The 25,561-nt window shown below is 46.8% G+C and overlaps 1 protein-coding gene across 2 annotated transcripts; it reads right to left on the reverse strand.

The window, feature by feature from the left end:
* Nucleotides 1-260: 260 nt before the first annotated feature.
* Nucleotides 261-25,255, reverse strand: trx (histone lysine N-methyltransferase trithorax). Of its 2 annotated transcripts, XM_017168258.2 has the most exons (7): nucleotides 24,645-25,255; nucleotides 16,755-17,145; nucleotides 14,109-15,470; nucleotides 3,052-12,911; nucleotides 2,861-2,994; nucleotides 2,627-2,802; nucleotides 261-2,564 (listed from the first exon to the last, which is right to left on the reverse strand). In XM_017168258.2, exons 3-7 carry the CDS (start codon nucleotides 15,306-15,308, stop codon nucleotides 2,391-2,393), a joined length of 11,544 nt encoding a protein of 3,847 aa, XP_017023747.1. In that variant the 5' UTR covers nucleotides 15,309-15,470; nucleotides 16,755-17,145; nucleotides 24,645-25,255; the 3' UTR covers nucleotides 261-2,390. The 2 variants fall into 2 exon arrangements, with proteins under 2 accessions (XP_017023747.1, XP_017023748.1); XM_017168259.2 differs by lacking the exons at nucleotides 16,755-17,145; nucleotides 24,645-25,255 and having other exon boundaries at nucleotides 14,109-15,482.
* Between the last annotated feature and the right edge of the window lie 306 nt (nucleotides 25,256-25,561).

A 25,561-nucleotide genomic window follows, 5' to 3' on the forward strand; every position in this document is an offset into this window, starting at 1 on the left:
CTTGCTACAACAGCTGTTGTTGCTATAAACAGCTGTTTTGCTATAAAATGCTCGTACAGTGTGGCAACTTCTATGTGAAAAGTCATTTAAGTGTGACCAAACTGAGTTTGTTTGGCGGAAAATTTTAAAATTAAACATTTTAATTAAAGAAAGTTCTGTTTACGTTATTTGCAACATAATCTGCTCATCCATATTTTCAGCAATACAAACCAGGTTCGAATACCCCTGAAATAATTTTTTTAAAAATAATACACAAGTACTCAATTTTAAATTTTAATCTGTAGTTTTTATTAAACTTTTTTTCTTTAGGGAATAAAAAATATAAAATTCCTTCGACAACAGCGTGCCAAAAAGGGTGCGCGCGTGTCTCATTGAATGGCTGCCAGAAAAAATGCTATGGAACTTCTTTTTGTGTGTGTTTGCCTCTGTACAACGTCCGACCGATCGCGCTGGTTAGGAATATACATGATACAATTTTGGACAAAATACCAGGAGCGGACTGTATAATGCTAGAGTCTTACGAGCGAAACATAAATCGTGTTAAACTAAGTAGAATACAAACGGGAGCTGCTGAAGAACTAAGGTTATTACGATAAATCAGCAGGCGGGCCACAGGTAGTCGCTGATACAAAAAGTAATATATTTTATAATATTAATTGAATTATTATTCGAACCTTTTCTTTGTAATCATTTTCTAGCAATTTCTGTGGCACTCCTGCTTTGTGTGCTCCGATTTTCTAGGCAAAAAAAATTTACATTTGCTTAAAACTTACAACTTAGGGTGTTAAATAATAAATATACAATTACGATTTGTGGTTGCTGTTCGGTAATTTCATTGGGGAGTGATGCTTGGTTTCCTTCTCTAAATATATAATATATATGTGTGTTTATATAAGCATTGTTTTTAGCGGTTATTAATTCGTAGCTTCAATCAAACATAAATATACGCCCCTCGAGCTCTTTCTACATTAAAATAGTTTTCTTCTTATACACATTCGTGGTTAAACTTAGCTTTAAGTTTAATAATCTTGTACATTAATAATATGTAGAGATATTTATTATGATTCCGTATGAAATATATATTTACAATCTAACACAAAAGCCCCTGTAAGTTAATCGTTCGCCTAAGCACAACAAGTGTTATATATGTGTATATTTATCAGCTTAGCTTAGTTAATTAGGCGTTGAGTTTATATATAGAATCTGTTCGGAGCCCAAGTGATATCTACGTAATGTAACATATTAAATATACAATTAATTCCATCTTCTCTGCCCTCCCGAATACTGACATCGTCGAGTTTCTCTGTTGCCTTCGTTGCCATATGCTCTTTGTCTTAGATATTTAGGATACATATACTCGTAGAATATAATATCAACTGTTTTCAACTGTTTTATCTTAACTGCTTAAGAAGTATATTTTGGGGACTACATTAAACGAAAAAGTATATCACGATTGGACCAAAACATATACATAGATCGAAATAACTTTCCATCTTTCGTTAACTACAAGTGTTTCACATTTCACAATTCCAGGTGTGTGTGTTTTGGGGTTGCGATTCTAGGGAGAGTAATCTCAGGGCAATGTCTTTTAAGATTTTCATTCTTTTTAGAATACAAATTGAAATCCTATTTTAAAAACAACAAAAGGATCATTATATAAAGTTGGCTTCACAAGAAAAATCTGAGTTTTTCACTTAGTTTTTGCCAAGTTTGTCATACAAATTGAATACTATTTTTTATTATTTTAATAAAAGTTTTTTTAAAATGTTTTAAAAATGTGCTTACACTTGAATAACTGTAAAAAACTACGTGTTGTTTGTGAAATTGATTTAAGGATTCAACTTTTAACTATTTTGTAAATTATTATATCAATAATTATTATGAAAAAGTCATGATTTTTCCTCTGGCAACAATATCAGTAAAAAAACAGTATCAAAAGTGCTGCATGTAATGTACTGAGACTAAAATATACTAAAAATCAAATATAGAAAAATGTTGATCAATAAAATTTTCAATTTTTAAACAAGATTGCAATATAAATTAAAGAAAATAAATTAATTTAATATTTTTCAAATTTTTACGATATTATTTTAATATTTATAATATCGAAAAAAAATATTATAAAATATTAAATTAATTTATTCATTATAATTAATATTCTAAAAAATCCTTAAAATATTAATTTATTGCAACATTAAAATCTCCATGTATGGTTCAAATTTGGTGTCTTAAATCAATGCAGTATATAACAATATAAACTTTTCTTTTGATTCCGATACATTGCCCATAAGATTACTCTCTTTTTTGGAACAACAACCCCTAGATTCTCGCTCTGAGTATGCAGATTTCTTACTGGACGCCCAGCGTTCCTTTTCGTCTTATACCATTTTCTAATTTAAGTACTTGCGACACCTTTTGGAGCCGCATGAGCAGGGTATTTTCTCCTCCTCGAAGGGGAATTTGTAGTCGTAGGTAAGCTCCTCGCCCTGGACAATGCGGCGCAGGGCAAATATGATGATGTGCTTGTGTCCGAGTATGTCCACCACCTTGGAGTAGCAATTTGGCTGCAAAAAAATAGAGATTTAAGGATCCTTTTTCACAAACATAGAATGAAGTAATTACTTACCTCACAGGAGTGATTGATAAAGCGGGCCGCATTGCCGCGCATGGTGGCATCCACCACCAGATTGTCATCGATCTTGAACATGTAGCAGCCAATGCCGCGGCCATCATAGTAGCGTTCCCTCTTGTCCGTTAGCGTGGACCGAATGAGTTCGCCGGCATATTCAATGACCATTTCACCTGCAAAGAAAACTGGTTTTATAACCTGTCTGGTTAAGTTTTAAATATATATTCCTACCAGCTTCAATATCCTTGGTGCAGTAGAGACCACGTCCATGGATGTGCGAGCGAAAGACGCCAACATAATCCTTGTAGGTCTCCTTCAGAGTCCTGTACTTCATGGCCATGGGTAGATTGCTGCCAGTTCCTCGCCTGAAAACCATAAATTAATAAACCTTTTTCCCAAAAGAAAACTCTCTCAGGACTCACCTAGGCACCAGTTCATTGTCCGACGGCTGGACAAACACCTGGATGGGCTGCTTGCGATGCCGGGAAGCCAGCCAGCTGAACATGTCGTACTCGCTGCGATTGGCATAAGGCTCACAGCGAGCACACTCGAAGGCATTCTCCTGCAGCTCCAGTTCCTGGTCCGAGCCATAGTCGAGCAGGCTGTGGTGGGAATCGCCGCCGCCAGCAGCAGCACCAGCCGAAGCTGTCCTGGCACTGACACCGCCTCCGCCTCCACCAGTGCTGCCTCCACCAATGCTGGCCGCTATGGAAACGTTACCATTCCGCTTGTGATACTTGGGCGTATACTTGGAGCACTTCTCCACGCCCGGCAGCTGTTCAATCAGATACTTGAGGGCGTTGGTCTTCAGGCCAATCATTTGAATGCCGCCCATATCCGCCAGAGGACCCTCCGGCAGTGGAGTGAGGCCATGGGCTCGCCTGGCCACCTGCACCGCCTCAAACACCTTCTCCCAGATCTCCGCTATGGAACTGGACTTGTAGGTGAAGCCATCTTCACTTTGGATCTCGTACAGAAGATGGGGGCCACTGATCTTCCTGGGCTCTCGAACAGGTGGCGGTGGCGGCGGCACTTCGGGAGCAGCTAACGTGGGTGGCGGCACCATACTCGCTCCCTTTTCAGGCTCCATTTCCTGCTTCCGCCTGAGCTTGAGCTCCAGCTCCACACCATTCTGCAGTTGCTTGAGCTCCAGAACTTGGGCATCGGCCATTTCGTTGATGTAGCTGGCAGCCGCTTCCACGGCAGCCGTTTCCAAGGGCCCACCCTCGTCGAACTCTGGGGCAGCTGTGGTGGCCAGGACATCCTCCACCATCTGCTGATAGCCCGCTGTGCTGGCCTCCACCACTTCCATTGTGGTGGCCGTGGTTATGGAGTCCGCACAGTCATCGTTGGTCAAGTTGTCGAGAATCTTGCTAATCTTATCCTTCACTGCCGGCTCTTCGCTGTCGGACATCTCGTGATCGTTGCACGCCGAGGTGGCCATCTTCAAGCTAAAGTCATCCTCCTCTTCGTCCTCCTCGTCGTCGTCTTCCTCATCTTCCTCATCGAGCTCCTCATCGAGATCATCTTCTCCGTGGTTGTTGTAGGCATCCGTTTCCATGGCCTCCATGGCCTGGAAGCTGTGCTTCTCCAAATGCATACTGTAGCCATTGGCCAGCTGCTGAGTCAGCTGCTCCCGCTGCTGCTGCTGCAAAAGCAGCTGCTCTGTCTTGGCGTCGGCCGGTGAGTGCTTCTCGTACAGTCCCTCCGTATAGATGGACTCGGTGGCCGGTTGCTCCTCCAGAATAGTATCCATGTGGGCAACTACAGGCACAATGCTTTCCAGGCCCGGCACAGACTTTAGTTCCGTCTCGTAAACGGGTGAGGGAGACGAGGCTGCCTTCAGTTGAGCGTAACACTTGGAGGCAGCACTGGGAGTGGTGACCTGGTGCGGGATTACCTGCTGCTCAAGAGGCTTGGGCGGCGGTGTGGGTGAGGGAACCACGGGACAGTCGTTGGCCAGAGGAGCTGGCTCCTGACGCTGCTGCATAGGCAGAACTCGGTTGGTGGGCCGCGTCGTGGAGCTGCTGCTGCTGGTTGGTGGCGGCTGTTGCTGCAGAGGATTCACCACATTGGTGGGAAGGACACTGTTGCAGTTGCTACTACTTCCTGTGTTGCTGGTGGGGAAGTGCTGCACCTGCACGCGACTCAGCAGATCCTGTTGAGGCTGCTGCTGCTGCTGCTCTTCTATGACGAACTGCGTCTGATTCTGCAGGACTGGCACTGGCGTTGCCTCGGCAATGCTTATGATCGGCATGGAGGGCTGGACTTGCACTTGTTGCTGCTGCTGTTGCTGGAGATGCAGTGTTTGTTGCGGCTGCTGCGGAATGTGGAGCAGCTGCGCTGTGGCCTGCGTTGGCTGCTGCTGCTGCTGCTGTGGTTGGGTTGGAATACGCTGCTGCTGCTGAACAATCTTGGGCACCTGTTGACTGCTGATCACCACGGCAGGATGTTGCAGCTGCTGTTGCTGCTGCTGCTGCAACATCGCCTGGGTCTTGGGCGTGGGCTTCATCAGCTTGGGCTTCACCTCCAGCTTGTGTATGGGTCGAATCATGTTTGTTTTCTTTTGCAGCGGCTTCGAGGCAATGCTGGGCGGTGCTCCGCAATTGGTTCCAGTTCCTCCCGCTGCCCCCGCAGTTGCCTTCATGCCCTTCATCTGCTGCTGCTGCTGAGTCACCTGCTTGAGGCCGGAGGCACTTTTCATTTGGGCCATGCTGGTGGGCAGCACCTTGTTGACCACCACCTGTGGCTGTGGCGGCACCTTGGACATGCCCGCCGCCTTGGCCTGGGCATTCGTCCGCTTCAGTTGCGTCGTCACCGGCGGAATCTTGGCCGTGACGACCATAGGTGAGCTGTAATCCATCGAGGCAGAGGAAGCTGCCGATGAACTGGGCACTGAAGTCTGGAACTGGAAGTTGGCATTTTGGAGCAGCTGCTGCGTGGTGGTATCATCCTGAGATTGCTGCTGGAGCACACTTGCTGCATTCAAGAAGGTAGTCCCGGCACTGGAGGCATCTCCAGGATTGTTGAGCACCACATATCCAGCTGGCAGATGATCCACAATTGGCTCTATTTTGCTCGCTTGGAACACCTGCGTCGTGGTGGCCGAGAAACTGGCATTCTGGCTAAGCACACCGGGCATGGCGGTGGACACAAACTGCTGCGACGACATCACCGTGTTCTGGACGATTGTCTCGAGGCCATAGTACATGGGTTGCGTGGCCAGGATCACCTGTGGCGTGGTAGTTGTGGCAAACTCTAGGCCAGTGGCTCCTCCGCCTGTTCCGCCCAAAATCAAAGGCTGAACCTGCTGCTGATGATGATGGTGAGTGCCGGCCGCCTGACTTCCATCGGTGGCTCCGCTTAGCTGCAGCGTCTGCGGTTGGATCAAGGTTCCAATCACCTGGGGCTGCGCTGTCAGCATCTGCAGTCCGGAATTGGTCGGTGTGGTGGTGAGCATCAGGTTCCCGCTCGCATCCGTTTGCAGATAGGTCGCCCCACCGCCCGCAGGGGCTGTGGTCAGGAACTGCGTTGGCTGTGGCTGCGGCTTGTACTCCCCCGTCGTGGGTATGGAGATGTACTGCAGCGGCTGACCTTGACTGCCATCGCCAGTGGTTACAAAGGAGATGATGTTCTGCGGCTGAGCCTGCGGCAGGATAAGCTGCGGCGCCTGCGCCTGGGCACTGCTCTGGAAGAGCAGCTGTGGCTGGAGGAGATTCTGGCCCATCACAGTGATGGGCTGCTGGACCTGCTGATGCACCTGCTGCTGCTGCTGCTGCTGCTGCTGAGGGTGCGGCTGCAGCTTGGCCTGGATGGGCTTCACCTGATGGTGGCCGGACTTTAGCTGCTTCTGCTTGGCGGCCGCCGCCTGCTGTGCCGCCTTGGTGGCCACTGTCTTCAGGGGTTTCCCCGCCGCCGCCGTGGTCAGAGGAAGCATTATCTTCTTGTCCGTATTGGTGGCCTGCAGCGTCTGATATGTGGCCGTGGGCGCCGCCGTCGTTGTGGCCTGCATCTGCGCCTGGGGAATCTGTATGAACTGCTGGGTGCCGTCTGGATTCGTGGACACGGCTATCAACTGAGGCTGAGGCGCTGGGGCAGCCGTAACCGTTGGCTGAGCCAGGGTAAATCCTCCTCCAAGATTGGCCAGACTTTGCAGGGAATTGGCGTACAATTGCAGCTCATCCGTATTGGTTTGCGCTGTGGGATTCGGCTGCGAGATGAAGAAGCCATTGCCCAGCGACTGGGGCTGCAGCTGGAGAGGCTGCAGACCCTGAAGACCAAACTGGCCTAAAGAACCCAGGCTCTGAACCTGCGGAAACGAGGCTGTGGTGGTCTGCAGATAGTTCAGACCGCCGGCATTGGCCAGGAGCTGCTTCTGCAGCTCATTCAGGCTCTCGGCACTAAGCTGGGCGGGATTATTGCTGCTGGTTGCCGCTGCATTCACATCCGAGTCCGACTCGCTGGTAGACATGGCGGGATCACAGCAGGTGGGCAAGTGACGCTGGAAGGAGTCATAGTTGCGGTAGGTGCATTGGCATCGCTCGCACTTTACCTGCCCGGTGAACTGGGCCGTGGACAGGTTCCCATCGCCAGCAATGATACGGAACTCAGTGATGGAATCATCCACGCCATCCATTTGCATAATCCGCATCTTGGCGGGCTCCTCGCGTCCCTCACTCTTTTCAAAATACCGCTTGGCCGCACTCCAGGTGAAGCTCTTGCTGCGCATCGATCCACCGCCGGATGTGGTGGCTCCTCCCTCCACGGAAATTGTCTCGCTGATGGACTGCCTCCGTGACACACCGGCCACATGCGCCATCTCCTTCTTGGTGCGCTGCTGATTGCTCAGCGTGAGCAGCACTCCCTCGGCCAGGTTCTTGGAGAGCTTCCGCCTTTTGATGGCATTTGCCATGGCACTGTTCCCGTCCAGCTTCGGCCAGGCCAGTGTCTTAAGCATTTGCACCTGACTCGAGTTCCTGGCCGCCGAGAGCATGGCATCTTCCACGGGATTGCTGGCCGGCCAGCCGCCATTACCCAGGCTCGTATTGGAGTTCCTAGTATCCTCGTCGCAGATGCTCACCTGACCCTGCGTCTGGCCTTGCGCCTGGTTGGAGGACATCGCCTGAGTGCCGTCCTTGGACTGGTCGCTGATGGCAAACAGGTCCGTCTTGTCCGCCAGATCCTCGTACATGAAGATGTCCAGCATCGAGATGCCGTCCAGCAGTTCGTGCGGCAAATCCTCAAATATGGCATCCTTGATCTCGGGCGGCAGCAGATCGGCCTGCTGTTGCGGCTCCTCCTCCGTATTCTCGTCGGGTGGCACGCAGGAATTTGTGTTGGGGAAATCACCAGTGCTCCAGTCGCTCTCCAGGAGGTCGCTTCTTGCCAAGCTGCTATGCCAGCGTGCAATCTGGGCCAAACCCAGCTGAACCTCCTTGCCATTGGGATTCGTGTGATCCACAGTGTAGTTCCTACCCACATCCAGGGCTGTCAGGGTGGAGCAACTGTTTTGGATGGTGGTGCGGACCGTGTACTCCACTATCTTCCAGGGTTCCTTCGATGACCAGTACAGGCGGCTGCACAGGAAATTGATGGGCACCACAGCCTCGTAGGAATCGGAGAATCTTGGCACAATGGCGCCCAGTTGGCGAACTTCCAGAGATCCAATGTGGAACTGCACCCTTGCGGGTTCAATAAGCTTCTTCCGCTTCCTGTCCAGCTCCACGTAGACTGGACGGGACACCTCAAAGTTGGATTCGTAGGTGACACTGGGAGAACCGTTGGCCTTCAGGGCATTCCCGTTCTTGGCATGCGCTGGACAGTACATGGACTTGTCCGTGAGAAAAGCACACTCTATGCTCCTCGCACAGGGATAGTGATAGTGCTCGCCACAGGATCGTACGTTGCAGCCAACGGTGGCTCCGCGATTGCCGCACACCGTGCACTTGATCATCCTGCCCCTGGCCACTGCACTGTGCACATTCTGGAGCGAACCATCGATCTCCTCAAACACCTCCGCCGACCACATGGCACAGTTGGTGTGCACCCAGCAATCGTGGCCGCAGTACAGGAGACGCGCCTCCTCTCCGGACAAACCCTCGCCACTTTTGCGACAGAACAGACACATCCGGGTGTCCAGACGCATCTTGATTCCGCAGCTACCGCCCAGATCGTCCACCTCCTCGAGGGGTATATCGAGCACTCCCGATCGGGACTCTGTCTGCTGCTGCGAGTGTTCGTTGTACACGGAGGCACTGCCTGTTCCACCATCCGGCAAGTCCTCATAGGAGCAGGACTCAAACATATCCTCTTCCAAGGCATCCGTGCAGGCCTTGGTTTCGTTTTGAAACCAGGGAAACTGCTCGCTCAGTAGCTCCTTGTAGGCAATGTCCAGTTCGTCGCAGTTGCTCTGCTGAATCACCTGGCTCATATCATAGTTGAACTCGGCGAGGGAGACGTACGAGTTGCCGGCAATCTTTTGCTTGATCTCCACCAGACTAAAGGATTGCGGGTGACTGCTGTGACTACTACCGATGGCTGAGGGCGGCTGGCAGGAGCAGGGCAGTGATTTCGCCCGCGACTTCTTAAGGAGCTGCTGCTGTTGCTCCTTGAATTCGTAGACATCGTCGCTGTTCTGAGACTCACCATCACTGCCCAGGCCATTGTCCGATCCGCTGTTGAATTGCAAGGCCTTAGGCTGGAGCTTGCCATGGCTAGCAGCTCCACAAGTGCAGCGCAGTTTCTTGCGGGGACTTAGCTTGAGCAGGGCACAGGCCTGCCTTGACTTACTGAGCAGCTTCAGCACACTGTACAGGCTCGCCTTGAACTCCTCCATCACAGCCTGACGCCACTCCTCGGCCTTGATCCTGGAGCTTTCGTTCCTCCGAGCACACTTCTTGCAGATAAACTCTATGGACTCGGGGAGCGTGCTCAGCAGGTTGTACTGCTCGTCGCTGAGGCCCTCGCACTTAGAGTGCACCCACTGGCCGCAATCGCCGCACTCCATCATCTTCAGATCAAAGTCATTGTCGTCGTAGCATCTCTGGCAGATGGGACAGAAGTTGCCCTTCTTGCGGAGCTTAAAGCAGCCCGTGCACATGGGCAAGTTGCCCACAAATTTGGACACCTTAGTCGTGGAACAGGACTTGCACTTCAGGCAATTAACACAGATCAGCGGACGATCGGCACCCAGGAGGCGCTTGCTGGTGCCCAGGCAAGTGCTGTGATAGTTCTTCTGGCACTTTTGGCACTTGACCTTCGATCCGGAGGACATATTGCAGGTGTAGCAGACAGTGCAGCGTGGACATAGCCAGTTCAAGCGCTGCGTCAGCTGATTGAGCGATGAAGATCCGCCACCTACTCCGCCAGTGGAGGCATTTATCGTCGTCTCCAGCAGGCTGCCCATTAGCGTGGTCTCCTCAAAGGAGCCGTGCTTCAGGTTGTACTCATCCTGGACACAATACTGATGATACGGTTCGCAGCAGCAGGCGCAGAAGATCAACGGATCCAGCCCCGTTGAGCCGCAGAGGAAGCACAGCGCTCGCTGAGCCACTGTCTCCGTTACAATTAATCCGAAGCCCGATTGGCACACCTCGGCCGGATCGTAGTTCTCCCAGAAGTCGATCGATATCAGGGTGCGTTGCTGCTGCTGCTGCTGCCTAGCTTCCTTCGTCCTGCGTCCTTGCGTTTGACTCTGGGCTTGAGTGACGACGGAGCTGGCGGAGGAGGAGGTAATGATGTCTCCGTTTCGCTGCTTTTTGCTGGCCGCCATCACTGTTCTGGTAGTAACCTTTCCAGCTGGCATGGCTCCTGCCTCCTTTCCGGCTACCTTTCTAGCCTCTGCTGGCGAGGATTTACTGGGCTTAGGCTCCTCAACAGGCGGCGTCTTACAGCTGGCACAGTTGTCGTTCTCATCTGTAACTGCCACTGGAGCAGGATCAGCTATTGCTGGCTCTGGACCAACAATCTCCTGACGCTCCTGCTCATCCACCTCCTCTTGATCTTCTCCAAAGGTAGCCAAGGGTTGGCCCAGCACAATGGAGGCACTGCGACACACATGCTTAACGCGAGGACCCTTCAGGTCAATTCTCTGACGCTTCAGGCCATCGCCTGGGGCATTACTGGCTTCCCCTGGAGTAACTTCTGAAGCTTGAGCAGCTGCTGCTGACTGAGATGTTCCCGCGGATGATGATGATGCAGGCGCAACAGCTCCTGTCTGCGGCGTCTCCTCCTTTTGGGATTCCGTGGGAGCAGGTTCAGCTGATGCTGTTGATTTCTTGGCAACTGCCAACGCGGGGCTGAGAGGCTTCTCACTCGGCAGCTGCTCCTGCTCCTTTTCCTTTTCCTTCTCCTTGGCCTTCTCCTGCTTGATCGAAGCCTTTTTTCCCGCCAGACTGGGACTGATGGCCTCACCACCTGTTAACTTCTGGTCCGCCGCATTGCTTATCTTGAGGAAGAGCGGCTTCTCCAGGATAGCGGGACGCAGCAAGGGAGTGCTGCCAAATGTCACATTATTTTCCGCCAAAGGATTGGCCTTGATGGTGGGCAGAGCCGAAGCTGAGTCCGGATTGGATTTCCACTTGACGCCGGAGTTCGAAGTTGAAGCAGAGGCGGAGGACGTAGAGGAGGCGGCAAATCTCAAGCTGCCCGTGGGCGACAGCAGTTCCGTGGAGATCTTATCCTCTCGGGGATTGGTCTCTGGCCGCATTCCTGCTGGAAGAATGGCACCCAGACGACTCCTGTGCGCCGCCGGCAGCTGAAAGGAGTTGAGACATTTTTTCAGCCAGCAGGCCAGGCACCTCTCCTTGTACAGCTTCTTGAAATTCTTCAACTGACTCTTCCCCGAGTGGAAGATGCAGGTGGTGCCTTCGCTACCCTTGCATTGCAGCTGCTGCGGCTGCTGAGGCTGGTGGCTCGTCGACGAGGAGGAAGCAGCATTGGCATTGGCACTGCTCGAGGTGGCCGATATGGACTTCTTGGTCATCTTCGAGATGAACTTCCGGCAGACGTCGCAGGCCACAACACCGTACTTACGGGCCTGGGTCATCTCCTTGACAGTCGTGGAGCACACGGCACAGGAGCTGGGACTGCTGCTTTGGCCGGCAAGCGCTCCGAAGGTGGATACCGTTAGGGCTCCTCCTCCTCCTCCTGCAGCTGGCGTCGTGGGAATGGCACTGGGTCCCAGCTTGCTGTCTCCCTGGAACTGCAAGCGCGGCTGCCTCAGCACAAAGATGCTGGAGCTTGAGCTCGCGGCTGCACTGGTATTTGATTTAAGGCTTCCAAAGCTGGGGATTTTCAGGATTCCAGGTGAGTTGGAGGACGCCGCGGAGGCTCCCCCAAAGAGGCTTTTGGCCGGCGGCGGTGGCAGAGGCTTCTTGCTGATGGCACCCTCTTCCAGCAGCCTCTTGTTGGGCTTGATAATGCGCGAGGATCGGGTGCTCCTCTTGGGCAGCACAAAGTGCGAGTCCATGACCAGCTGCTGCTGTTTCTCTTCGCTGTCCTCAGCTCCTCCTTCACTCTTCTCTGTTTCCGCGCTCTTATCGGAGGCTGCCTCATCGAGTTCCTCTTGATCGTTGTCGTCCTCCTCATCTTCGGCATCCTCCACATCGTCATCTTCGTCCATCATTTCATCGTCCATTTCCTTGTTTTGATATTCGTTTCGACGAAAGGTTACGCCGCCCTGCTCGTCGTCATCCTCCTCCATGGGAGCCCCGAAAGCGCGGGATAAGCCAAATACATTGGGAGACGATCCCGATCCTGAGTCCTGAGAGGAGGAGGAGGAGGAACTAGTAGCTGGCACGGATCGAAACTTGAGCGAATTGAGCTTGTCGATGTTGGAGTTCTTCTTGTTGAGTATCTTGGACAATATTGAAGGCCGCACGATGCACTCCCCGCCGCGGGAGTAAGTCAGTGGCCGGTTCAGCGAGTCCTTCTTCATGATCGAGACCAAAGGTATGCGATTGTCCGGATTGTAGAATCGCTTTACCACGGACTTGTCGTCGCTCGTCTCCAGCACATTCCTGAAGGTCACCGTCTTCTTTTGCTTGGTTGCCGTCGCGGACCCTGCTGCTGCTGGTGCAGCTCCTCCAGCTCCCGATACTGATCCTGCTCCTGCTGCTGAATTGGGGCTACTACTTCCCGCAGCAGCTGCCCCTGCACCTCCTGGTGCTGGAACAGCATTTGGGACTGCTGCTCCGGATCCTGCACCATTTGAAGATGACGCGGAGCTTGATGGAGCGACATCCAGGGCCCCTTCATTGGGCATTTCGCTAGCGACTCGCTTCTGAAAAAGTACACAAAACAAGAGGGTTAGCGAGGGTTGAAGAAGGGAGAACTTGGGAAAGGGGTTCCCGGCCAATCAATAATTCATGCAACTAACTACGGGCTCATAAAATGCGAAAAGCGGAAAGCAATACAGGCAAAATCAAAAGCAGGCAAAGGGGACACACAGAAACAAAATCAAATGGTTTTCTTTTTATAGAAATTAATTATAAATTTAGTTGAAATCTTATAAATATAAGGGGTTAGTTAGAAATACAACGAATATAATATAATATAATATAATGTAATATAATATAATAAAAATCCTTCAAGATATAATCAGGTTAAAATATCGATCAGATTTAATGGCACTTGACTATAATTTATGTTTTAAGAGGTAACTTTTAATTTGCTTGACAAACCAAAAATTAAATGAATTCAATGGGTTCTGTTTTTTTTTTAGTGAAGAAATAATTAAGATTATTATTCATAGAGCCATAAGACCAATAGTTTAGATTTCGTGTATGTCAAAGTTAAAAATCCGTAAGTCCTTTAACCATTGTGTAGAGTATCATATATAGGATTATTATTATTATTAAACATTAACCAATAGTTTCTTCCCGTGTAAAGTTAAGTAAAACACTAAGAAGCATGCAAAGGACCAGAAGCAAGTGCTGCTCTTCGAAGGGGATCACTTGGAAGGGGGCTCTGGGTGCAAAAAAACAAGTTACTAAGCAGTAAGTATGAGTATAAGCAGGGGCACAGACACCACCACCACCATTGCCATCAGCGTCACATGACCGTCAGCCGTCTGGGGCAGACACACGCATACACATATGTATGTATGTGGGGAAGCAAGTTGAGTTGCAAGCGCTAAAACGTCATAAAAGCCAATTAAGCAGGTAAGCGAGCAGGTAACAATGGCGTGGCAGAAAGGGGTGACCAGGCCAGAGACCAGAGACCCGTCCAGACCAGACCAACTTGAGGGGGTTCCCCTTGCTCGTATTTACATTGCGGGAATCGCAAATCGGAGTGCAGAGTGTTTGTTTGTGAAGGGTGCACGCAACGCAGCTCAACTCGAATCAGTTGCGGAGCTTAAAAACTTAAGGTGGCGGGAAAAGCGGCTTAAACATATTCATAAAAATAAAAGCAAGAGGGGACGGACCCGCGACCAGCACCCAGCCAGCACACCCGGCTGGAAATCTGGAAATTAACTTACCGGGGCCGCATCCTCGACCGGCTCGCACGCTCCCGCCCCTGCCGCAGAGGGACAAGTGGTGGCTGCCGGCGCAGAGGAGGTTGAGGTTGAGGAGGAGGGGCTGCCCGCCACTGGGCAGTTGAGCTGCAACTGCTGCTGCTTCAGCTTGGAGGTGGAGGGCAGCATTACTTCGGCCCTGGCCAGGTTCAAATTCTTGAACTTCTTGTTGCCATTCTTGCGGGCGCGCAGCAGAGCCGCGCTTATTGCAAAGGAACCGCCAGGGGAGATGGCTCCAGGCGAGAGTAATCCTGCGGATGAGGCAGACGATGCACTGGGGGATAGTCCGGGTCGGGGAGACGCTGCTCCGGAGCTACCCTCACCAGTAGTTCCTTTATTAGACTTTCCGGACGATGTACTGATGGTTAAGCTTAGAGATTTCCCAAAGCCTGACCCCAGCGCTGCTGCAGCGGCTACATCGGGTGTTGTTCCACCCGGTACTCCAGAATTGGATGCAGATGGCAAGACAGGGGTGGCTAGCACTTCCGACGATCTTACTGAAGAGGTCCCAGACAATATCGTGGTCCTTGAAGACTTCCCAGCAGTTGATGCCGTAGATTTTCCCCCAGCAGATCCAGCAGAGGATTTCCCAGAGCTTGCCGAGGGTTTTCCGTTAGCAGCTGCTGCAGTTCCTGCTCCAGCAGTGGGGCCGATCGTCACTAGACTTCCCGTGGAAACTCTCCTCGAACTGCTGCCCTTACTTTTATCACCATTTGCATTTTGATCCTGCTCTCCTCCGTTGGCTGCACTTTTGTGATGGGTGCCGCCATTTACTCCATTGCCATTGGTTGAACCCGATCCCGAGCCGGATCCTGAGCTGGAACTAGAGCCATTGCTCGTGGATTCCGAGGTGGAGGATGAGGAGGTTCCGGTCGCATTGCCCGAGATTGAGGCCCCGGCACCCGGCGGATTATCGTCCTCATCGTTATCACAATTGTTGTGGCCGCCCTTTTCACGCGCTGGCGCGGATTCGGCGCCCGTTTGAGACTCCGTCTGCTGGGGTGGCGGCGGAGGAGGCTGCTCCGAAGGCGGTGGAGGATCGGAATGCGGACTCGGATTGGAGCCGCCTGCGGTGGCAGTGGCCTCATCCTCCAGCTGCAGGACACTGATCCGCTTACGGTTGATCGACTTGGATGGCTTGCCGGGAAACTTGGAGCGGCCCATGGTAGCATTTACTTAGCGCTTGTAGCCTTTGCATCTGCATTTGCTGTTTGCCTCTTCAATTTTTGATTTTGAATTGCGATCGCGAATTACCAGGAACGATTTTTCGATAACGATTGATTTCCCGTTCGGTTTTCGTGGAGACTTTGAGATGCTAGATCGCCACTGTGGATAAGAGAGAGGGCACACAAACTTGGTTGATGTAAAAGAGAGACCAACTAAAAAGACCGGTATTTAGTACTAGCAAAAGCACAAACAACAACACAAGCACTAACAACAACCGCGTTTGGAATGCGTCAATTTTGCGCCCCTTTTCCTTGTTGTTGTCGCCTTTGGCAACTCGTTTTTTTCGCTCCTGCCTCACTCCCCCGCGCCCCCCACTCACTTCTGGCACTCTTTCTTGGTGTATTTATTTACTTATTTTCGCCTTTTTTCTCTCCGTTGCGCGCTCCTTGCTTTGCGAATTACAACTACAAAGCCGAAGGTGACGTCGCTGCTCCAGAGCCTCGGCTTTGTGCGGCTCTCTTGCCTGAACGCGTTCGCCCGCTTTCCCCTCCCACTACCACTCCCGCTCTCACACGGCGCTACTCTCCAAGCCCACTCTCTCAGGCTCTCCCTGGCTCTCCTGGACGAGAAGCGCGCTAAAGGTGCAATTGCATTTGCAGCTGCCTCCTTCTGCCGCGCTGCTTCTGCTACGTCTTGCGTGACCACCGACACACAGCCTTCAGTGATGGCAGCCTTAAAAAATAGCCAAGCTATGGGAGTATCTAAAATCTTTTAGGTTGAAGGAGGATAAGATGTTTGAAATCTTAGAATGCATAGATAAATTCAATTTTTGATTAAATAAGAAACTTAGGAATCCAGTGTTTATTAATTTTAATTAATTAAACATCATAAAATGTCCAATTAAAATGGAATTGATATCCTAAGGTTAAGATACAAATATTGAGAAGTAATTTTGGAGTTTATACAAATTTCATAAAAAGTCCTTAAGAGTCCCTATATATTTTCCAACGAGAAAACGTCCAAGCTGACAACACTGACATCACACCACCACCTTTACACGCCTTGCCACCACTAAATGTGTGCAGTTAACAAAAAAAAAAACAAAAAATAAAATAAAGAATGGGATATAGGAGGCAAAACAACTGCTCCTTAAACTCAATTCCTTGGCTCTCTCTTACTCTCGCAGACTCCTTTTTGGGAGTGCGAGAAAAGACTCCTGCTCTCTCTCAACGTCTCTCTCTCTGTTGCACTTCTCTGGCTGCTATCTCCCTCACACCCGCTGGTTTAGTTGTCATCGACGTTTAAGTGGTTTTTCTACTTCGAACGTGAACTTTTTCTTTTCTTTTGTTTTGTCTTTGCAGGATTTTCTCGTTTTGAGTTGTTGTTGTTGCTTGAGTGTTTTTTTTTTTTATATTTTTGTTTGCTGGAAATTGAAATTCTTACAGTTTCTGTTGTTGTTGCTGTAAAGTGGTGGGTTTTCCTTGCTGCCTCTTCTGCGTTTTTTACGACAGTTTTCCTTTGTTCTTTTTGCTATTTCAGCTATGGTTGTTGTTGGTTTTATGGCCTGATGAAAATTCTTCTTTTTGCGCGTTTAGTTTTTCTGCGTTTCTGGGAGTTTCTGGTCGACGAATTCACAGTTTTCCACATTGCTGTACTTTCGCGGCGGCAACTTTTCTCATTTGTAGCGGCTCTAGTTGTTGTTGCTGCTTGGATCATTATCATTAGCATCATTATCGCGCCATCATCATTATCGCTACATCATCATCGCCACTCTACTCTCCACTCCTCCCTCACACACACACTGGCGCGCAGTTAAGTCTGCGTCTTGAAAAATCTGCGAAAAAAATCATTAGGGGGTGGTGTTTGGGTGAGATTGTAAGGAGTGGGAGGGGGGAGAAAGAAAAAACAAAAAGTAGAAATTTATTAGTTCGCTTCGTCGCAGTTGGGCAAACAAGTTGAAAGTTGACTTTTTCGAGTGTTTGAGAGTGTGTGTTGGTGACGATGTGCGATGATTATGCGTGTGCGTGTTTGTGGGTGTGATGAGTGTGTATGAGTGAGTGTGAGTGGTGCACAGGGAAAAAATCTTAAAACTAATCAGATAGGGGGTTCTCCCTGCAGCTTAATTCAATCAACAATTTAATCATAAGAATACAACAAAGCGTTTTTCCAAAAGGATACTCTTAAATTTTGTTAAAGTAATGTCTGTGATTATAAATCTCGTTAAAATAAACTAATTTAAACGTATTATATTAATAATACTACGCATCTATCAGATATCTTATCTCAATCCTATATCTTTGATTTAAAACATTCTTGAAAAGTACTAAAATACTTGTAAAGCAAACCTTTTAAAATATTTAGTTCTAAATTTTTAAAAATTAAACCAAGTAACATTTTTAGCTACATTAAATATTGACTCCATATAATTAGGTCTCCTTATTTTATTCCGGTGTGCTTGTGTGCGAGCTTAAACACTCGAAATGAGGTGAAAATACTTTTGAGTTTTTTTTTTGGGGTGGACTAGAGGTTTACGCCGATGGTTAAAGGCATCGGCGGCGGCGTAGAGGTCAAAATGACTCGGCGGCGGCGGCGTAGTAGTCAGAAAGAACCGGCGGCGGCGGCGCGTCAAATAAGGCAAAAAGGCCATTTTAATGAGTTATTTATTTTTTTTAAAGTTTTATAAAGAACAATGACACTGAAGGCCGCGCTGAAGCTGCGCCGATGCCGCACCAGCGGCGCGCCGCGGCGCGCCGTTATTTTCATAATGTGGCGGCGGGGCGTCAAATAAGGCAAAAATCGGCGGCGGCGCGGGCGTGGCGCGGCGGCGTATATGTCTAGGGTGGACAAACGGGTGTATGAGACCCAAACCCTTCACCTTCGCCACACCCACACCCACAGCCACTTCCCTTTCCCGTGAACTTTTTCTTTTTCCCACATTTCCCAAATGCATGACTCAGTGCGGCGTAATTGTTTTCCGTTTCGCCTCCGGTTTCCACTCAAAGGTGTTTGGCAGTCAGTTAGTTTACCTGGCTGGGTTACCTGCCTCGTTAGTTAGTCAATCTTGTCAACTGTACAGCACACACACGGCTCCCAAGCCAAGCAAGTCAATTTAAGCTGCACTCGTGTAACGCCGCACACACACACAGGCACTAAAGCACAGTGGGCATTAAGGACTTGCGAAAAATAATAAATACTTCATAAAATATGGATTATGAATCTGTATTTGTATCCATCTATAAGATGTAGTATCTTTGGCGAATAATGATGTTTGCTTTGGTCTATTTGGTCGAATCGCAATAATATGAACGATCTCTAAACCATGTTAATACTTCTTTTCAATTTATGATTTTATCCCAATTAAATCCTTATAAATCGCCTAAGCCCATACCTTTTGCCAACCACTGTGCCCTGAACTCATGTCTTCCTGCCACTACTGTCTCTTGCCTGTTTGCGATTTGTGATTTTATTTGTCGATTTTTCTCGTTTTTATTTTTTATATCGCATTTTGCTTTGGTTTTGTTTTCTACCATTGAGTTGTATCTTTATGGCCCGGCCGAGATGGCATGATGTAAGCTTGGAACTGGGAACTGCAACTACGAGACTACGACTTGGGACGACGACGGGAACTGGGACTAAACCGGGCTTAATTGGACAACACTCCTCCTCCGATTCCGTATTTGCACGGCGATTACACTAATTGCTGTGGAGTTGCCGTGAATTGAATACTTAATAACTGAATATATGCATATGGATAATTTGCATTTGAAATCAATGGTCAGCGTTGGGTGGAATGGAGAGTGTTTAAAAACACTTTATAGAGATCTTAATCCGGGCAATGATGCAAGTGATTTGTGGTTTGGGACGTCGTGAATTATATATTATCTTATAGGCTGGTTCAAATAATAAGCGTTTCTCTGAGGATTTCTTAAAATGTTATAACTTTTAGAATAAAAATACTTCAGTATTTCATAAGTTGATAAATCACTAGGCGCTAAATTCAATTAAAATTAATAAGGTGACATAATATTAATAAAGAAAATTGTAGTCTATATTAATTTACATATCGTTAATTCAAATTACAATCATTCAAAGCCGCTTAAGCTCGTAAACTAGCTTGGTTCATTGGGCACCCAACAGAATTCAATTATCCAGTCGTATTAAGGTATATTAATAACTTTAGTTATGTGATAACTTGGTTGTTATTGACAGATTCCATTCAAGCCAATTCCATTACACCTAGTGATTGATGACTACTGTGAGTCGAGTCGAATTACCCGAGCCGTAATTATAGATTTTCACTATTAAAGTTATTTGTGGAAATCAATCAAGATTCGATTATTGCAATTCTAAAACGCACCGGCTGGATGGGTGATATAATCGTAAGACAAAAAGCAATTAAACTACACAAAGGCGATGCAATATATTTGTGGCTATTTAATGGCGAACGAATACGAAACACTAGGCAAATATCATGACATAACCAGCAACTAAAGGTTAATTCTCTCAAGCTCAAAACAATTGTCAACAATTTAATACCCAAGCAGCGCGCAGGGGCAGGGGGGTTGGGATGTGTGTATGTGTGTCGAAGAAACAATCACAAAAACACTCGGCTACAAATTGCACACAAATTGTGTCTCTGAGAAGCACACAAACGTGCTGGGGAAAATGCGCAGACAGCCGATGAATGCTAACTACGCTGTGTGTTGACATCAATTAACTAAATCGCTTTAATTATGTGCCACCAACCGAACGGCAACAACAATAAGAGCAACAACCACAACATCAAAGGCCCAAGGAGAACTTGGCATGAATAAATATTTAAACGAATCAATAAAATCCCACAGAACGATGACAAAAAGCGCGATGATATAGACGGCAACGAAATGAGCAAATTCAAATGGAAAATCAGCCTGCACAGTGGGTGCCAGTCAATTAGTAACATGAATGACACCTTAATTTAAATTACGTTTAATTTTAAGAAAATTAATATTTTTATTTAGAGTTTGTCAGTGCACGCCAGTGAGAGTACATTTTTGTACATTTGTTAAATCTTATTAGGTCGTAAATTAGATTGAAAGTTTCCACAAAATTTGTAATAATTGTATAATTGATTCACCTAACAAAAGAAGGTACGATAATTGACTAGAAATTGATGGATAGACGATCTAAAAGCATTTGATTAACCCAAGTTGTCAAATTTAAATGAATCTGCTAATTAACGAGGTAAATATTTATATCTGTCCATCTGAGTCATTGTGATCGAGTTACAGGCTTTTATTTAAGTCTCTGGGGTTTTTAAAATAAACCATTAAGATTTCTGTTAAAAACATGAAAATTTGATTTTTTATCCCAAGGGAAAAACCTTTTATAATGCACAATATGGTTGTAAATGGAAGCCTGGCGAATTCCATTGTGTCCGTCCTCAAATTACCGAGATTCGATTTTTATCCTGAAATTAAATCGTCGGCATTTAATTGGCGGCTTCACTGTAATTTGAGTGCAACAACAAAACCAGAGACACCGATGAATGCGTGAAGAGGGTGGCAACAAAGGGAGGAGAATAAGGAGGTAGAAAGGAAGCTGCGGGGGTGACAAAGGGGCCAAAACCGAACGAACAATCTCTTAACGAATAGCGACGAATAACGAAGCGAAGTAAACTGGCCTGGCCAATTCGAAATTCGAGTGCAGCGTCATCGTCGTCATCGTCATCGTCTCGGAATTGAATCGAAATCGACAGCCGAGCAAACGCGACGATAAACGAGTGGCCAGTGGCGGGGAATAAGAGGGAGACAACCAGACGCGGGCACTCACACACCTTTGACTTTAATTGCCATCAATTATGGTAAAAAGATTAAGAAATCAAAACAAGCGCAAAATGTACAAGAACGACAAAATAACAAGAATGGGGCACAAAAACTGAAATAGAATACGGGCACTGTGCGAAATAAAACATTTTCCAAAATTTGTTATAAACTAACTTTAAAGGTACATTTATTTCAAAATCTGTCAAAGTATTCATAAAATCTATTTAATATTTCTAATGTCCATGATGTATTTGTCCCTGACGATGTGTAGTTTTTGTTTTGATTTCGTTTGTTCAGATTAGCTATGCTTTATTTCATTATTAAAAGCTAAATTAAATCCCTATAACTCTTTTCACATTTTATTAATTCCCTGATTATTCTGTAAGTGGTTGTCTTTAAAAATTGTTGACTTGATTAGTTAGTCTTTTACTTCAACCATGAAGCGTTTATTAATAAATTATTAAAAACTAATTTTAGATATTTTGCTTATAAAATGGATCGATTACCAAAATAAACTCTATTTTTCCTTCTCAATCTCTGTGGATGACAGGTTATCGATATACATGACTTTTTAATCGCACAATTACACGTTGCGGCTGCTAAGTGATATGAAGACTTGCGAATAAATTGGTTAATTGATTGAAATTGACATCTAATTATACTTTTCTTGTTGTGTACACAACCCTCTCTCTCCCTCTCTCCGTGTTGCCGTCTCTTTCACGCTGCATGCCAATAACCCGCCTAAGGAGGCGCGAGCACAAAACTTGCAAATTGCGAGTAATTGAGAAGATTAAAGTCAAGCACACGAGAGCGAGACGGTTGCGGTGGGTGGTAGGGGGGGTGGGGAGGAAACCGAAGTGGAGAAGAGAGCGAGAGCCAGGTAACGAATCGGTTTGCCGAACGATTAAGAGCCCTAAACACGAGCACGACAATCACAACAGCAACAAGCCCGCAGCAGCAGCACCCACTCACACACACACAGAGGCAGATGCCAAGCGGCGGCAAAAGACAACAACTATCTGCATACCTACAAACAAGATTGACAAGTTAGGGAAAATCGAACTCGGCCTCGGCCCGACATAAAATATGTAAATTTTTTATGAAATTATGCAAAAATGCCTGAATAAATACGTGTGTGTGCGGGCAACAAAAACAAAGAGAGCAGTGAGGCTGTCTCTCCCATCCATACTCTCTCTCTCAGAGAAAGCAGCTGAAAAGGTGAATCAACAAATTAGAGAGGCACACAGAGAGCGCACGCGGGGGAGTACCTTTGCTGGTGTGCGTGCTGTGTGTAAATCAAAACACGCAGCCAAAGGTGAAACATGAAAAATGTGCGCGCCAATAATATTCTCTCTTATGAATGAGCATTGAAAGCCGAGAGCAACGGCAGCAATTCGATGTCCAATTTGCCACGAAACACAAACTAAATACTCGAGAGTGTGTTTGTGTGTGTGTGGACATCTGTCCCACCTTGGTAGTGGTGATGGTGGTGGTTTGTAAGGTAACGAAAGGTAAGTAAAGACTAAATAACCCAGTTAACACAGTTAACGGCAGCTGCAGCCTCTTCTCCGCACACACACTCCAAATAAAGGTGTAAACGCTAACAAATAGCCGCAAACAATGTAAATACTTCAGAAACAGTAACAACAATGCGAGCGGAACAACAATGCAAACTATTATTTTTGTGCTGGCCACTGAAACAAATAATAATCGCGCACGTAGTACAGGGATTGCTGGCTAAGCGGTATTCTTCCTATCGGGCGGGAGATCTAAAGATAGCTGTTCTTTAGCTAATTGTTCGAGGGCATGAATTCAGATAATAAACCTCAATTGATTTTATCTATACCTTTTGATTTCATATATTCCTAAACAAATGAAAAGTCCACTATTTATTGCATACTTGTGGGCATATAAGTATTGTGTTTAAAATCCTCAGATCTCTGTGTCTTACTAGCCGTGCTTGGAAATAAATCAATTTAGTCACTCCCATGGGCGCATGTAAAATATTTATAATCCTCAGAAAGAACACTTTGAATAATTGGTTATATCTAATACAAATACCAATTATAATTTGTAATTTATGGCTGGTATTTATAGTTATGGCAGTTCGTTTGTTGGATCGCAATTAAGCGAGGTGCGTTCAACGAAAATCAGTGAAGTGTAAAAGTGCATTCGCTCAATTGTTTATTTTCGAAAACCCATTCAAGATCTCGGCGTCGAGCGTCCGAATAAGCGAATAAACGCCGCATTAGCTCACGGCTCAGTGGCTGTGTGTCAAATGGGCCGAGTTTTTCGAAAGGCAAATTTTAATATGCGCAATTACTCATTTTATTTGCGCCTCGAAACTCAATGCTATTTGGCGCGTAGTTTCCCACACACACAGACACATCCACACACATTTACATGAGATTTGGAATTTGCCTTTTGATGGCAAAAATGGCGTCAACAAATACACAGCCTATTGTATAAATATATTTTATTTTGTAATTATTCATCAGCAACAGCCGGGGCAATCGATTTTCAGCTCTGATCGCTTCTCATTTTATTGTATAATTTATTAAAAGCCAGCTAGCAGCCAACAACAACAGTTTTTAGTTATACAAACACTTGGCCATGTGAGCGCCAGAGCGAGAGACAGAGAGCGAGAGAGCGGCTGAATTTGATTTAGAATTGAGGCGACAACAAAAGCAATTAACTGGTCTCACACATTAACTTTATTTATCGATGCTGCCTGCCTTATTATTATTATTGTTTTGTCAGTGTCTGAGTGCTGAGTGCCTGTGTTTGTTTGTGTGTGGGAGTGGCAGCGACTGTCGTTTACCGTTTGGTTTATGGGTGGCAAAAGGTGGTAAGTAATGGAAAACGTCGTAGTTGGCCTCAGACTACAGAGCAACTTGAACAAGTTGAACTTTAATAATGTTCCCAAACATAAATTTCTGTTTTTAGGTAAATTTTCTATAGGGGAACTATCATAATGCTTTTCCTGGTTCAAAGCATACTTTAAGGCTAGAGTTATTAGATCTCTTCAGAGAGATTGGGAAATTAATGACGAATTTTTAAATCTAAAATTTAAATAAAAATACAAAAAATTAAATTACTACATTAAATATTGTTAATTGTTAATCTGCAACTTTTATCTGGGCTCCACTGTAGCCCGGTCCCACAGAACTAACAGTATTTGTTGTGCCGCCTAATTTGCATTATCAAGTGAATAATAATTAACAACGTTCCGTTTGTTCCGCGGCTAGAAAACAACAATCTCTAAAAACTACTCACTAAGGTTAGTCGTCAAAGGTAACTAAAACTATGGAGATATGAGTTGGTGTGTATGAAAATGAGGTGACATGAGAGAAGTATGTGTGTGTGTAATGCAATGTAAAGTATCTCCTGTCATTTTTTGCATTTCAAATCAATATCTGGCATGCACAGAGGCACACACAGATACACAAAGTGCATTGGTGTGTGAGTCATCCATCCGTCAGCCGGCGACGGCGACGCCTTAATCGCAGCGGCGATCTCTTCTAATTACCTTTTGTGTGGCGAAATATCCAGGATTCCAGATTCCCAGCGGATTCCGGGCTCAGATGCGCTGCCGGGGGTTGTTCTTCACCGTTAATAGTCCGCGTGCGGGATGTCGCATTTTCCGGGCATTTTCCACGCGAAATGAACGCAAAACACACAATAAACTACATAAACACACTCACTACAGGGGTGGAGATTGCGATTTTCGTTTTTATTTTCGTTCACTTATTTCTTGGTTTTCTGCTTTGGCTTCACATTCGCCGCTCTCTCGCTCTCGACACAAAACAAACGCACAAAAACACGCACACAACTACCGCTCGCTCTCTCTCACTCTCTCGCGCCCGCGCGTTTCATACACACACACATATATATTTCGGCACACACACGTATGTGTGCGAGTGTCTGTATGTATGCGTTTTACGACGACGAAAAAATGCGCTCTTCTTCTTCACTCGAAATCAGGTTTGCAGCCACGATTTTCGCACTTTTCCGTGGAAAATTTAATGCTTTTCCATCTGCAAACACAATAAACACCACGAATCGACACTTTTCACCAGAATTTGGCAGTTATTTCCACATTTTTCGACACTTTTGACGAGCGAACGGCCGTTGAGAGAAAAGAGAATAGTATGACTGTAGTAATATAATCCATTTTTCCTGAAAATAAATTTTTTTGCCCAATTATCGAAATCGAGATATTTTTTTTTATTTTGGACTTGGTCACTCTGAATTTAACAGAATTTTCTGTTCCAGCGATCTGGCACTTATGGTAGCTGGGACCGAAAAGTCTGGCAACGCCCGTGAACGAACGACCAGCGTTGCCAGACCAAAAGTGCCAGACTTTTCGGTCCGAGCGACCAAAAGCTGACTGCTATAGAACAATTTGAATTTAAATGTCTTGTAAAACGGACATTTCAAACAAGT

This window comes from Drosophila kikkawai, chromosome 3R (genome assembly GCF_030179895.1).
Source record: "Drosophila kikkawai strain 14028-0561.14 chromosome 3R, DkikHiC1v2, whole genome shotgun sequence".
In the NCBI taxonomy this organism is placed as follows: domain Eukaryota; kingdom Metazoa; phylum Arthropoda; class Insecta; order Diptera; family Drosophilidae; genus Drosophila; species Drosophila kikkawai.